This window comes from Oncorhynchus mykiss, chromosome 8 (assembly GCF_057628025.1).
Source record: "Oncorhynchus mykiss isolate SJ-2025 chromosome 8, ASM5762802v1, whole genome shotgun sequence".
NCBI classification, from domain to species: Eukaryota; Metazoa; Chordata; class Actinopteri; order Salmoniformes; family Salmonidae; genus Oncorhynchus; species Oncorhynchus mykiss.
In genome coordinates this window covers 84356109-84371555 of record NC_143029.1, presented here as the reverse complement: position 1 = coordinate 84371555, position 15447 = coordinate 84356109, and the positions used below count along the sequence as shown (strand labels likewise).

Here is a 15447-nt window from a genome sequence, read left to right as displayed (position 1 = left end):
TAGAGGGTAAAACTCAGAATGCTAAGGGAACACAGCCAGGGGGTAAAACTCAGAATGCTAAGGGAACACAGCCAGGGGGTAAAACTCAGAATGCTAAGGGGAACACAACCAGGGGGTAAAACTCATTATGCTAAGGGAACACAGCCAGGGGGTAAAACTCATTATGCTGAGGGAACACAGCCAGGGGGTAAAACTCAGAATGCTAAGGGAACACAGCCAGGGGGTAAAACTCATTATGCTAAGGGAACACAACCAGGGGGTAAAACTCAGAATGCTAAGGGAACACAGCCAGGGGGTAAAACTCATTATGCTAAGGGAACACAGCCAGGGGGTAAAACTCATTATGCTAAGGGAACACAACCAGGGGGTAAAACTCAGAATGCTAAGGGAACACAGCCAGGGGGTAAAACTCAGAATGCTAAGGGAACACAACCAGGGGGTAAAACTCAGAATGCTAAGGGAACACAGCCAGGGGGTAAAACTCATTATGCTAAGGGGACACAGCCAGGGGGTAAAACTCAGAATGCTAAGGGAACACAACCAGGGGGTAAAACTCATTATGCTAAGGGAACACAACCAGAGGGTAAAACTCATTATGCTAAGGGAACACAACCAGAGGGTAAAACTCATTATGCTAAGGGAACACAACCAGGGGGTAAAACTCAGAATGCTAAGGGAACACAACCAGGGGGTAAAACTCATTATGCTAAGGGAACACAACCAGGGGGTAAAACTCATTATGCTAAGGGAACACAACCAGGGGGTAAATCTCATTATGCTAAGGGAACACAGCCAGGGGGTAAAACTCAGAATGCTAAGGGAACACAGCCAGGGGGTAAAACTCAGAATGCTAAGGGAACACAGCCAGGGGGTAAAACTCATTATGCTAAGGGAACACAGCCAGGGGGTAAAACTCATTATGCTAAGGGAACACAACCAGGGGGTAAAACTCAGAATGCTAAGGGAACACAACTAGAGGGTAAAACTCAGAATGCTAAGGGAACACAGCCAGGGGGTAAAACTCAGAATGCTAAGGGAACACAACCAGGGGGTAAAACTCATTATGCTAAGGGAACACAACCAGGGGGTAAAACTCATTATGCTAAGGGAACACAACCAGGGGGTAAAACTCATTATGCTAAGGGAACACAACCAGAGGGTAAAACTCATTATGCTAAGGGAACACAGCCAGGGGGTAAAACTCATTATGCTAAGGGAACACAACCAGGGGGTAAAACTCATTATGCTAAGGGAACACAACCAGGGGGCAAAACTCATTATGCTAAGGGAACACAGCCAGGGGGTAAAACTCAGAATGCTAAGGGAACACAGCCAGGGGGTAAAACTCAGAATGCTAAGGGAACACAGCCAGGGGGTAAAACTCATTATGCTAAGGGAACACAGCCAGGGGGTAAAACTCATTATGCTAAGGGAACACAACCAGGGGGTAAAACTCAGAATGCTAAGGGAACACAGCCAGGGGGTAAAACTCAGAATGCTAAGGGAACACAACCAGGGGGTAAAACTCAGAATGCTAAGGGAACACAGCCAGGGGGTAAAACTCAGAATGCTAAGGGAACACAGCCAGGGGGTAAAACTCATTATGCTAAGGGGACACAGCCAGGGGGTAAAACTCAGAATGCTAAGGGAACACAACCAGGGGGTAAAACTCATTATGCTAAGGGAACACAACCAGAGGGTAAAACTCATTATGCTAAGGGAACACAACCAGAGGGTAAAACTCATTATGCTAAGGGAACACAACCAGGGGGTAAAACTCATTATGCTAAGGGAACACAACCAGGGGGTAAAACTCATTATGCTAAGGGAACACAACTAGAGGGTAAAACTCAGAATGCTAAGGGAACACAGCCAGGGGGTAAAACTCAGAATGCTAAGGGAACACAACCAGGGGGTAAAACTCATTATGCTAAGGGAACACAACCAGGGGGTAAAACTCATTATGCTAAGGGAACACAACCAGGGGGTAAAACTCATTATGCTAAGGGAACACAGCCAGGGGGTAAAACTCAGAATGCTAAGGGAACACAGCCAGGGGGTAAAACTCAGAATGCTAAGGGAACACAACCAGGGGGTAAAACTCATTATGCTAAGGGAACACAACCAGAGGGTAAAACTCATTATGCTAAGGGAACACAACCAGAGGGTAAAACTCATTATGCTAAGGGAACACAACCAGGGGGTAAAACTCATTATGCTAAGGGAACACAACCAGGGGGTAAAACTCATTATGCTAAGGGAACACAACTAGAGGGTAAAACTCAGAATGCTAAGGGAACACAGCCAGGGGGTAAAACTCAGAATGCTAAGGGAACACAACCAGGGGGTAAAACTCATTATGCTAAGGGAACACAACCAGGGGGTAAAACTCATTATGCTAAGGGAACACAACCAGGGGGTAAAACTCATTATGCTAAGGGAACACAGCCAGGGGGTAAAACTCAGAATGCTAAGGGAACACAGCCAGGGGGTAAAACTCAGAATGCTAAGGGAACACAGCCAGGGGGTAAAACTCAGAATGCTAAGGGAACACAGCCAGGGGGTAAAACTCATTATGCTAAGGGGACACAGCCAGGGGGTAAAACTCAGAATGCTAAGGGAACACAACCAGGGGGTAAAACTCAGAATGCTAAGGGAACACAACCAGGGGGTAAAACTCATTATGCTAAGGGAACACAACCAGGGGGTAAAACTCATTATGCTAAGGGAACACAACCAGGGGGTAAAACTCATTATGCTAAGGGAACACAGCCAGGGGGTAAAACTCAGAATGCTAAGGGAACACAGCCAGGGGGTAAAACTCAGAATGCTAAGGGAACACAGCCAGGGGGTAAAACTCATTATGCTAAGGGAACACAGCCAGGGGGTAAAACTCATTATGCTAAGGGAACACAACCAGGGGGTAAAACTCAGAATGCTAAGGGAACACAGCCAGGGGGTAAAACTCAGAATGCTAAGGGAACACAACCAGGGGGTAAAACTCAGAATGCTAAGGGAACACAGCCAGGGGGTAAAACTCAGAATGCTAAGGGAACACAGCCAGGGGGTAAAACTCATTATGCTAAGGGGACACAGCCAGGGGGTAAAACTCAGAATGCTAAGGGAACACAACCAGGGGGTAAAACTCATTATGCTAAGGGAACACAACCAGAGGGTAAAACTCATTATGCTAAGGGAACACAACCAGAGGGTAAAACTCATTATGCTAAGGGAACACAACCAGGGGGTAAAACTCAGAATGCTAAGGGAACACAACCAGGGGGTAAAACTCATTATGCTAAGGGAACACAACCAGGGGGTAAAACTCATTATGCTAAGGGAACACAACCAGGGGGTAAATCTCATTATGCTAAGGGAACACAGCCAGGGGGTAAAACTCAGAATGCTAAGGGAACACAGCCAGGGGGTAAAACTCAGAATGCTAAGGGAACACAGCCAGGGGGTAAAACTCATTATGCTAAGGGAACACAGCCAGGGGGTAAAACTCATTATGCTAAGGGAACACAACCAGGGGGTAAAACTCAGAATGCTAAGGGAACACAACTAGAGGGTAAAACTCAGAATGCTAAGGGAACACAGCCAGGGGGTAAAACTCAGAATGCTAAGGGAACACAACCAGGGGGTAAAACTCATTATGCTAAGGGAACACAACCAGGGGGTAAAACTCATTATGCTAAGGGAACACAACCAGGGGGTAAAACTCATTATGCTAAGGGAACACAACCAGAGGGTAAAACTCATTATGCTAAGGGAACACAGCCAGGGGGTAAAACTCATTATGCTAAGGGAACACAACCAGGGGGTAAAACTCATTATGCTAAGGGAACACAACCAGGGGGTAAAACTCATTATGCTAAGGGAACACAACCAGGGGGTAAAACTCATTATGCTAAGGGAACACAACTAGAGGGTAAAACTCAGAATGCTAATGGAACACAGCCAGGGGGTAAAACTCAGAATGCTAAGGGAACACAACCAGGGGGTAAAACTCATTATGCTAAGGGAACACAACCAGGGGGTAAAACTCATTATGCTAAGGGAACACAACCAGGGGGTAAAACTCATTATGCTAAGGGAACACAGCCAGGGGGTAAAACTCAGAATGCTAAGGGAACACAGCCAGGGGGTAAAACTCAGAATGCTAAGGGAACACAACCAGGGGGTAAAACTCATTATGCTAAGGGAACACAGCCAGGGGGTAAAACTCATTATGCTGAGGGAACACAGCCAGGGGGTAAAACTCAGAATGCTAAGGGAACACAGCCAGGGGGTAAAACTCAGAATGCTAAGGGAACACAGCCAGGGGGTAAAACTCATTATGCTAAGGGGACACAGCCAGGGGGTAAAACTCAGAATGCTAAGGGAACACAACCAGGGGGTAAAACTCATTATGCTAAGGGAACACAACCAGGGGGTAAAACTCATTATGCTAAGGGAACACAACCAGGGGGTAAAACTCATTATGCTAAGGGAACACAACCAGGGGGTAAAACTCATTATGCTAAGGGAACACAGCCAGGGGGTAAAACTCAGAATGCTAAGGGAACACAGCCAGGGGGTAAAACTCATTATGCTAAGGGAACACAGCCAGGGGGTAAAACTCATTATGCTAAGGGAACACAACCAGGGGGTAAAACTCAGAATGCTAAGGGAACACAGCCAGGGGGTAAAACTCAGAATGCTAAGGGAACACAACCAGGGGGTAAAACTCAGAATGCTAAGGGAACACAGCCAGGGGGTAAAACTCAGAATGCTAAGGGAACACAGCCAGGGGGTAAAACTCATTATGCTAAGGGGACACAGCCAGGGGGTAAAACTCAGAATGCTAAGGGAACACAACCAGGGGGTAAAACTCATTATGCTAAGGGAACACAACCAGAGGGTAAAACTCATTATGCTAAGGGAACACAACCAGAGGGTAAAACTCATTATGCTAAGGGAACACAACCAGGGGGTAAAACTCATTATGCTAAGGGAACACAACCAGGGGGTAAAACTCATTATGCTAAGGGAACACAACTAGAGGGTAAAACTCAGAATGCTAAGGGAACACAGCCAGGGGGTAAAACTCAGAATGCTAAGGGAACACAGCCAGGGGGTAAAACTCAGAATGCTAAGGGGAACACAACCAGGGGGTAAAACTCATTATGCTAAGGGAACACAGCCAGGGGGTAAAACTCATTATGCTGAGGGAACACAGCCAGGGGGTAAAACTCAGAATGCTAAGGGAACACAACCAGGGGGTAAAACTCAGAATGCTAAGGGAACACAGCCAGGGGGTAAAACTCAGAATGCTAAGGGAACACAGCCAGGGGGTAAAACTCATTATGCTAAGGGAACACAGCCAGGGGGTAAAACTCAGAATGCTAAGGGAACACAACCAGAGGGTAAAACTCAGAATGCTAAGGGAACACAGCCAGAGGGTAAAACTCAGAATGCTAAGGGAACACAGCCAGGGGGTAAAACTCAGAATGCTAAGGGAACACAGCCAGGGGGTAAAACTCAGAATGCTAAGGGAACACAGCCAGAGGGTAAAACTCAGAATGCTAAGGGAACACAGCCAGGGGGTAAAACTCAGAATGCTAAGGGAACACAGCCAGGGGGTAAAACTCATTATGCTAAGGGAACACAACCAGGGGGTAAAACTCAGAATGCTAAGGGAACACAACCAGGGGGTAAAACTCAGAATGCTAAGGGAACACAACCAGGGGGTAAAACTCAGAATGCTAAGGGAACACAGCCAGAGGGTAAAACTCATTAAGCTAAGGGAACACAGCCAGGGGGTAAAACTCATTATGCTAAGGGAACACAACCAGGGGGTAAAACTCAGAATGCTAAGGGAACACAACCAGGGGGTAAAACTCATTATGTTTATGACAGGAGTATGACATGAGATCAAATAGGCACAAGAAGGCCTCTCATTCAAAAAAATATATGAATAATTCAACTATAGTAAAACATTGAACTGAACAAATCAGAAACAGTGAAAAACAAATAAAAGGCAATTCTATATATTATTTTAAATAAAAAAACATTCTAGAGAATTAACAATGCTACTTTTATGTGGCTAGAAATAGGCGGTAGGATTGGTAGGGTCAGACTCACCCTCTGGGCACAACCCCAGAGCCTCGTACGTGATCAGCTCGTTGGCAGAGAAACAGTCGTGTAGCTCGATCACATTGACGTCACTGGGTTTCAGACCCGCTGTCTCAAAACACTTCTTGGCTGCCAGGGAGGTCATGTCGTATCCAACCTAACAGGAAACAACACAATAAGTCACTATATTTTTGTTGTTCTGCATTTAAAAGTTGTTGGATACTTTCGAACAGCTTTATGTCCCCTCTCACCATCTTCATGCAGCTATTGTCTTCGAAGGTAGTTGCGAGGTCCGTGACCATCTCCTGGGCTAAGATCTCCACCGCCTGGTGCTCTAGACCATGGCGCCTCACAAAGCCCTCACTGGCCAGGACAGCTGCCCCTGCACCGTCAGAGGTAGGACTGGGGGGGGGGGGGGGGGGGGGATGACAATGTTAGTGTCCCATAGATACTTTTTCCTGCCAGAGTGCAAAAGCCCCAAAGCAACGCCCTGGTCCTTAACACCAAAATGTTTAATTGTAATCAAATAAAGCCAAACTCTATAGAGGTAGGGGAAACACTGCCCCAGAGAGATAGTGGGACTCCTTACCAACACTGGAGAAGAGTAAGGAACTCAAACACCTTCCTGGACTGTTTGACCTGGTCCAGACTGTACTCATCCTGGAACTGAGAGTACCTGTACACACACACACACACACACACACACACACACACACACACACACACACACACACACAGTTGTCATGAAAAGATTGATCATTGGATTGGTCAAAGAAGGTCATTTCTAATGACCAGCCCTTCTGTGTGTTAAAGAGTTGATGGTTGCAGTCTTACGGGTTGTTGGTGGAATGCTTGTGGTTCTTCCATGCGATTTTAGCAAAGTGCTCTGGTGTAGTACCTGGAAGAGTCCCGGGAATTAATACACTTAACTATTCAATGACAGACTTCCCAGAGTTCCACAGTCACGCACTACATGGTGTATCATCCAGATGAAAGAAAAGGCTGAGAACAACACCAACAACACACTTCATAAGGTACTGTACACATGTGCACGCACACCATCATGTTTACCGTATTTCTCCATGTGTTCTCTGCCCGCGTTGCCAAACATCTGTGGTGCTGCCGGTGCTGCTGCCATCCCATATGTGTTGAACATCACCTCCATATGCTTGTCCATGGGGTTAGTCCTGTCCATGAACTACAATACACTGGGTTAGTCCTGTCCATGAACTACAATACACTGGGTTAGTCCTGTCCATGAACTACAATACACTGGGTTAGTCCTGTCCATGAACTACAATACACCGGGTTAGTCCTGTCCATGAACTACAATACACCGGGTTAGTCCTGTCCATGGGGTTAGTCCTGTCCATGAACTACAATACACTGGGTTAGTCCTGTCCATGAACTACAATACACTGGGTTAGTCCTGATCATGAACTACAATACACTGGGTTAGTCCTGTCCATGAACTACAATACACTGGGTTAGTCCTGATCATGAACTACAATACACTGGGTTAGTCCTGTCCATGAACTACAATACACTGGGTTAGTCCTGTCCATGAACTACAATACACCGGGTTAGTCCTGTCCATGAACTACAATACACTGGGTTAGTCCTGATCATGAACTACAATACACTGGGTTAGTCCTGTCCATGAACTACAATACACTGGGTTAGTCCTGTCCATGAACTACAATACACTGGGTTAGTCCTGTCCATGAACTACAATACACTGGGTTAGTCCTGATCATGAACTACAATACACTGGGTTAGTCCTGTCCATGAACTACAATACACTGGGTTAGTCCTGTCCATGAACTACAATACACTGGGTTAGTCCTGTCCATGAACTACAATACACCGGGTTAGTCCTGTCCATGAACTACAATACACCGGGTTAGTCCTGTCCATGGGGTTAGTCCTGTCCATGGGGTTAGTCCTGTCCATGAACTACAATACACCGGGTTAGTCCTGTCCATGAACTACAATACACTGGGTTAGTCCTGTCCATGAACTACAATACACTGGGTTAGTCCTGTCCATGAACTACAATACACTGAGTTAGTCCTGTCCATGAACTACAATACACTGGGTTAGTCCTGATCATGAACTACAATACACTGGGTTAGTCCTGTCCATGGACTACAATACACTGGGTTAGTCCTGTCCATGAACTACAATACACCGGGTTAGTCCTGTCCATGGGGTTAGTCCTGTCCATGAACTACAATACACTGGGTTAGTCCTGTCCATGAACTACAATACACTGGGTTAGTCCTGTCCATGAACTACAATACACTGGGTTAGTCCTGTCCATGGACTACAATACACTGGGTTAGTCCTGTCCATGAACTACAATACACTGGGTTAGTCCTGTCCATGAACTACAATACACTGGGTTAGTCCTGATCATGAACTACAATACACTGGGTTAGTCCTGTCCATGGACTACAATACACTGGGTTAGTCCTGTCCATGAACTACAATACACTGGGTTAGTCCTGATCATGTACTACGATTGGTCTTACCTTTGATGACAAGGAGCCTCTCTCCATCTTTTCAAAGCCAAGGGCTAGTGCACAGTCAACCAGACCTACAGTCAGCAAAAGAAGGCATATGTTTAGGTCCAGCATAAGACGGATCATAGCATGCATCCTACTTCAGTTTGATTCCAGGACATGGCATCACTAGGGTCAGGAGTTTGTCCTGAACATGTGACCGGAGCAGGGAAAGGACTCCTAGTCCTAGGAATCAATCCTGCCCCCCTCTATCTCATTCCCACTCACCTCTCTGTGTCCCATCCAATGACGTCCAGAGAAGGAACAAAAAAGTATGTGGACACCTGCTCGTCGAACATCTTATTCTGAAATCATGGGCATTAATATGGAGTTGCTCCTCCCTTTGCTGCTATAACAGCCTCCACTCTTCTGGGAAGGCTTTCCACTAGATGTTGGAACATTGCTGCGGGGACTTGCTTCCATTCAGCCACAAGAGCATTAGTGAGTTTGTGCACTGATGTTGGGTGATTAGGCCTGGCTCGCAGTCAGCGTTCCAATTCATCGCAAAAAGTGTTCGATGGGGTTGAGGTCAGGGCTCTGTGCAGGCCAGTCGAAGTTCTTCCACACCGATCTCAACAAACCTTTTCTGTATGGACCTCGATTTGTGCACAGAGGGAATTGTCATGCCGAAACAAGGAAGAGCCTTCCCCAAACTGTTGCCAAAAAGTTGTAAGCACAGAATCGTCTAGAACATCATTGTATGCTGTAACGTTAAGATTTCCCTTTACTGGAACTAAGAGGCCTAGCCCGAACCATGAAAAACAACCGCAGACCATTATTCCTACTCCACCAAACTTTACAGTTGGCACTCTGCATTTGGGCAGGTAGCGTTCTACTGGCATCCGCCAAACCCAGATTCGTCCGTTGGACTAGCAGATGGTGAAGCGTGATTCATCACTACAGAGAATGTGTTTCCACTGCTCCTGAGTCCAATGGTGGCGAGCTATACACCACTCCAGCCGACGCTTGGCACTACACATGGTGATCTTAGGCTTGTGTGACAAACAGTTATTGTGCTGACGTTGCTTCCAGAGGCAGTTTGTAACTCAGTAGTGAGCGTTGCAACCGAGGTCAGACCATTTTTACTCGCTACGCGCTTCAGCACCCGGCGGTCCCTTTCTGTGAGCTTGTTGAGGCCTACCACTTTGCAGCTGAGCCTTTGTTGCTCCTAGACATTTCTACTTCACAATAACATCACTTACAATTGACCGGGGCAGCTCTAGCAGGGCAGAAATGTTGTGAACTGACTTGTTGGAAAGGTGGTATCCTATGACAGTGCCACGTTGAAAGTCACTGAGCTCTTCAGTAAGGACATTCTACTGTCTATGGCGATTGAACAACTGCGTGCTCGATTTTATACACCTGTCAGTAATGGGTGTGGCTGTAATAGCCGAATCCACTAATTTCAAGGGGTGTCCACATACTTTTGTATATATAGAGTACTGTATGTGTAACACAGATATGATTAATATATCTATGGTCGAGTCCCACTCACCTCCCTGGATTAGCTGTCGGGCCATGAACAGGGCAGTGGAGCCTGTGGAGCAGTTGTTGTTGACGTTGATGATGGGGATCCCTGACAGGCCAAGGCTGTGGTAGATGGCCCTCTGGCCACAGGTAGAGTCACCTGAAAAATAATGATAATAATATGGTCATTTACATTGACAGTAACACAAGTGGAGTCACCTGAGACATGATGAGACACACAGATGGACAGACATCTTAAAAGGATCTTGTTTTAAAAGCAATAGTTCATCACTAGACAGTTCTCTTCATGACACAGACACAGGTTAGCTCAGGTGAATGATTGCGTTGTGTTATAATATCTTACAGGCCTATACGACATCATAGCTTATTACTAGGCCTATATGACATCATATCTTATTACTATGCCTATACAACATCATAGCTTATTACTAGGTGGACACTTACAGCACTTTTGGAATGAATTTGAAGGCAACTCACAAGGCATTTAATATGCCTAAAAAAAATAATTTTAAACGGACAGTTAACATTATAATCAGTGACAGTCTCTTACCATACACATAGCCCACACAGGCTTGCTCTATAGCAGAGTAGGGGACTCCAGCATCAGACAAGGCCCTCTCGCCTGAGTCATAAGAACATGATTATAAGACACAACAGGGAACAATGGGCATCACTCAAAATGTTGCATGTAGAATGGGACTATTATATGACATGTACAACACATTGTATTATAACCAGGTAGAATCCAGGTGACTATAGCTCAAGGTGTATCCAGGTGAATGTAGCAATGTTGGCAAGTACAGGACAGGTACAGTTATGAAATTAAATGACAACCACCTGCTATCTTTGCCATGTCGGGATAGTCAAAGTCTTCTTTTCCTGGCTTCTCAAACTGCAAAGACAAAACACAGGAGAGGGTTATGGATCAAATCTCAGACTGGGGATAACAGTTCAACTACTACACAGACAGAGCTCTGGGTCAACATGACTGCTGTGTACTTGAGCAAGGCACTTTGCCCGTAAACTGCACGGTATTATGGCTGACAACCCCTGTGTGTGTGTGTGGGAGTGAGTGAGAGTGAGATCTGAAAAGGCAATGGACAAAGAAAGTATTATTCTAATTCTGACTGCTCAGGAGGGACGTCCTTCTGCTGCATGCAATGTAGCTAGTGTTTATCTAGCTATCGGTGTGTGCAATGCATCCATGACCCTTGGCACAATTAGTCTATGACCATGGAGTATTGGACTTTCAGATTAGACTGGGTTTTAAAATGCCACGTATGGCAATTTCATTTTAGCTAGCTAGCAAATACATTTCCAAGCCATAATTCATAATACAATTGTAAACATTGTTAGCCCAATATAGTTATTCAATGTTTCGTGTTAGCTAACTAGCATAGCTTGAAAGCTAACTAAATTAGCTACGTTACTTACCTAGATAGCTAGCAACACCAACATGAACAGCTGACAAAAGTCTTAAATCTCGCGTTATATGTTTAGCCAACAGTAGTTGTTTAGCCTATGTTAATTATCGAAAGAAATGACAAGCTACTGTAGCTACCTACGTTTTTTGGAAATGCTGCTAACCAACATGACAGGTAAAACGTTAGCTAGCTAAGGACAACGAGCTAGCTCTTTGCTAAATAGTCTTTCAATACTAGATAGCAATCCAGCTAGCATGGATGATAGTCAATGCAACCATTTATAACCAATAGCAAGATTTACCTTTGTCATTCCCACTCCAATGACGAATACTCTGTTCTTTTGAGGAGCCATTCTGGTTGTTGTGCTGAGACGAGTGCTTCCAAGAGGGAAGAGTGACAATAAGGATGATAACCGTTCACCGAACTGAGACGTCAAAGTACTACGAAGGAGTTTCCGTGGAGCATGTGAACGCAGCATAACTCCTTGCCTGTAATGATGCTAGCTTTCTATATCCATATTAACGTTACACAATACAGTGACTTCTTAATGAAGTCAGTTGAAAGTGTGTCCAGTTGTGTAAACATTGGATGAACTCTGGCCAAGCGAGATAATGTTTTACTATTGACTGTATTAAAAAGTGCGTTTAAGAGCAAAGTACTGTGCTATTGTTGACAATTGTAACAACAAACTTTCAAAAATAGTGGCAGTCATACATGGCTGAGTTTAATCACTACTTCTTGTGACCGAAGTGCCTCAGATTTACTCAATTCATTCTGATACGGATCACTCCAGGCAGAGAAAACCTTAAAACCACATTATCAGTTTATTTTATTTCATTTCATGATCTTTATTGGGGTAGTGACAAAAGGAAAGGCATGGTCACATATCTCATTCAATCCAGGATGATGTGGATGGGCATTCCACCCAATCAATCCTCAAATGCTTCTTGCTTGTCACAAACCAAACAGCACTGCATTATAACTGTCAACAGCACTGCATTAGCATTGGATGTGTCTGACACCGACAGCCATTTCAGTCAGTGGATGAGTGGATATCTGGCCAGTGTGTTTACATCCCGGTCGTACAAAGCGCTTGACCGTAACTCAACACTTGATGAACTGGTGTGTGACCTCATAGATGCCCACTGACTCACTGGCCTTCTCGTCATAGTCTGTCCAGTCCTGATATGGAGAAGAAGTATTAAAAACGCTGTTCTTGAACTGAAAATAACTATTGTATTGGGTACTGGAAACTATTCTTGTAATCAATGTTCACATTTACTATGTTGACCTACTGGCCATAGATTAAAAAATACTAACTTTTTCCAGTAGGGTGATTTCAGGAAACTTGGTCCCCGACTCCGCTCCCTCTGCAGCAAAGCCCGCCTGTTGTGTTTCAAGGACAAAGTAATGTGATGTTAGAGACAGGGGGACAAGGTTGAGGTGTTGAGGTATTGTAAAGCACATGTTTTAGTTGACTTTATTGTTCTTTCAGCAGTATTACAAGTTCTTAAGAACATTTGTCATTAAACTGTTACAAAACAATACTAAATAAAGAAAATGTCAAAGTTTCAGAAATGTCTATGCTAAACATTTGGAATCTGTTTTTGAATGGTAGAGTGGATCCAATTGTTATACTTTATCAGAATAGTCAGGAAGGGAGAAAACAAGTCCCCTTGATGCTATATAATATGTGCTTCTACAAGCTTAGCTGAGATTTGACAACATACAGTACAGGAGTGTGCTCTGTTCTCACTTGTGGTTGGAAGTCTACCGGCTCCAGGCCTCGACACTCAAACTGCACCATGGTCTTAAACCTCTCACTATCCTCAGCCTTCACAGCAGCAGCACCACGAGGAAGAGACAAGAAGGTGTGAGTGGCTGAAATAAATAAATACTCTTGTGTTTTAAAGATGTACTGTTCTGTAGCAGAACACTTCAAGTGTCAGCAGCAACAGAGTGGTAGGATGAAATAGGCAGTATTATTACTAAACATTTCCCACCTTCAATTGCAGTCAAGCCAAGGATCAATTGAGAGGTAAGCTTCACAATAAGTACTGTAACTCACGTTGTACGGGGTGATTGTGTCTCTCATGATATCTGTGAACACACATATACATATGAACATCATGGCAGAAACAAGGTGGAGCTGTTGCTTACCTCTATCCAGTCATCTCAGATCCCCCAAAGGAAAGTGAAATGGCTGAATGTATGAAACAACTTATGTGTAATACTTCTCTGTTTGCTTACCAATAGAATTCTCCCTGGCACAGAGTTTACACTTCTGCACCATGCTGGCACTCCCTCTTCCTCCTTTAAGTGGTACACTGTCCTAGGGAAACAGTCAGTCACTGCAAAGTGTGGAATATCCGTCACCATATCAAATGTGATTTTGAATAATAAGATACATTGATAAAATTCACCTTTACTCACCATAAGGTTGATATACTGCCATTTCTCTGGGATCTCACCACAATTGGCACATTTTAACTGTGACAAAAGTACGTATGTTACGGAATTTGTCACAAATGGCACCCTATTCCCTATGTAGTGCACTACTTTATACTACAGCCCTGTACCCTATGTAGGACACTACAGCCCTATTCCCTATGTAGTGCACTACTTTATACTACAGCCCTATTCCCTATGTAGTGCACTACAGCCCTATTCCCTATGTAGTGCACTACTTTATACTACAGCCCTATTCCCTATGTAGTGCACTACAGCCCTATACCCTATGTAGTGCACTACTTTTGATCAGGGCACATGTTCTGGTAAAAAAAAAAAGTTGTGTACTTTATAGGGAATAGTCTGTCAACTAGGGAAGCATACACTGTGTGTAGTCATGGCATACACATTCTATTCTAATCCTAATTCTATGGGTTACTGGGAGTCCACAACACTAGATCAGCAATGCTTTTGTATTGTAACCTACCGTTAGCTGCCTAACGTTACACGTCACATGCGTATTGTTTACTGACTAAAAACTAGCAACGTTTTGAAAATAACGTCACAGGAGTACCTTTCATAGCTTGTCGTGCTGTAAATGTCTTGTTTATGTAGTGATACAACTTTTCACCATTTGACAAATTCGCTTATTGTGTGTCATGATAAATATAACGTTATGGCTCATCGTAAAATGGCTAGCATCAGCTGGTTAGCAAGTTCTTAGTTACCTTTAGAAACCAGCGGAAGTCTTCACCTTCTGGCCGCACATTTGTGACATTTTCCAAAGTGGCTTTGAACTGCAGCCCAATTTTCTATGAAACATATAACACGTATTTAAGTAATGGTAATGTAAATATTGTTGAAAGTGTGCATGCTCTGAATGATGTGGCCTCACTTACCACCATCTTGACACTCTAGTACATTTGCGTAAACACTCGTTTCAAAATACGCAAGCGTAGCTACGTCAAGGCACGCTTTTACGCATAGTCAAGAATCAAGAGTATTTATTTTTTAAGAACAGGTTCAATAATCATATCCAGCTGGTGAATCAACTTTTTAATGCAGAAGCATTGTTACTCAATTATGAGGATTTTTTTTTATATCGTTACAATATCCCTGTAACACCTAGAGTTGAGTCTTTGATGCTATTCCATCTGGAACTCATGTTATTTAGAGGTATAGCCAGACCTCACCTTCTTAACCTTCCCTCGCTTAATCCAGTTGATTCTCCAATAGGGAAAATATGTTTCTCCTTGCTCCGTCAGAACGTGCTTTATTTCAAAGGGATATTGTCACAATTTACTGGAATACATTGGTCACTAATATCTGTTAAGAAAAAAGTCTGGTTATTACCACACAAATACCAAGATGTCTCTTTCAGAATGATCCATAAGTATTACCCTGCG

The 15447-nt window shown here is 44.2% G+C and overlaps 2 protein-coding genes across 6 annotated transcripts in view; both read right to left on the bottom strand.

Moving 5' to 3' along the window:
- Positions 1 to 12501, bottom strand: part of scp2a (sterol carrier protein 2a) — a 49000-nt gene extending 36499 nt beyond the window's left edge. For 3 of the 4 annotated variants that reach the window (XR_016482675.1, XR_016482676.1, XM_036986513.2), the window contains exons 1-10: positions 11895 to 12279; positions 11007 to 11061; positions 10720 to 10791; positions 10177 to 10308; positions 8652 to 8716; positions 7189 to 7315; positions 6952 to 7015; positions 6707 to 6793; positions 6369 to 6519; positions 6127 to 6274 (exon numbers count right to left, since the gene is read on the bottom strand). Coding sequence is in view for 2 of the 4 variants with exons in the window: in XM_036986513.2 (XP_036842408.1) it covers positions 6127 to 6274; positions 6369 to 6519; positions 6707 to 6793; positions 6952 to 7015; positions 7189 to 7315; positions 8652 to 8716; positions 10177 to 10308; positions 10720 to 10791; positions 11007 to 11061; positions 11895 to 12071 (1078 nt within the window). In the remaining 2 variants the exon portion in view is untranslated. Of the gene's footprint in view, positions 1 to 6126; positions 6275 to 6368; positions 6520 to 6706; positions 6794 to 6951; positions 7016 to 7188; positions 7316 to 8651; positions 8717 to 10176; positions 10309 to 10719; positions 10792 to 11006; positions 11062 to 11894 lie in introns of all 4 variants that reach the window. The other variant, XM_036986511.2, reaches the window with a different exon arrangement.
- Positions 12417 to 14999, bottom strand: czib (CXXC motif containing zinc binding protein). 2 transcript variants are annotated; one of them, XM_021614036.3, is made up of 8 exons: positions 14941 to 14999; positions 14770 to 14853; positions 14027 to 14083; positions 13844 to 13925; positions 13662 to 13693; positions 13350 to 13427; positions 12914 to 12979; positions 12417 to 12775 (listed from the first exon to the last, which is right to left on the bottom strand). In XM_021614036.3, exons 1-8 carry the CDS (start codon positions 14944 to 14946, stop codon positions 12698 to 12700), a joined length of 483 nt encoding a protein of 160 aa, XP_021469711.3. In that variant the 5' UTR covers positions 14947 to 14999; the 3' UTR covers positions 12417 to 12697. The 2 variants fall into 2 exon arrangements, with proteins under 2 accessions (XP_021469711.3, XP_090038979.1); XM_090182853.1 differs by having other exon boundaries at positions 13844 to 13920; positions 14941 to 14964.
- Between the last annotated feature and the right edge of the window lie 448 nt (positions 15000 to 15447).

What these genes read in the sequence shown, in the direction of transcription:
- czib (XM_021614036.3), bottom strand. An exon ending in ACTTCCGCTGGTTTCTAAAG is followed by an intron (nt 14,084 to 14,769) that starts GTAACTAAGAAC and finishes CTTTTGTCACAG; the next exon opens with TTAAAATGTGCCAATTGTGG. An exon ending in ACACAATCACCCCGTACAAC is followed by an intron (nt 13,428 to 13,661) that starts GTGAGTTACAGT and finishes GCTGCTGTGAAG; the next exon opens with GCTGAGGATAGTGAGAGGTT.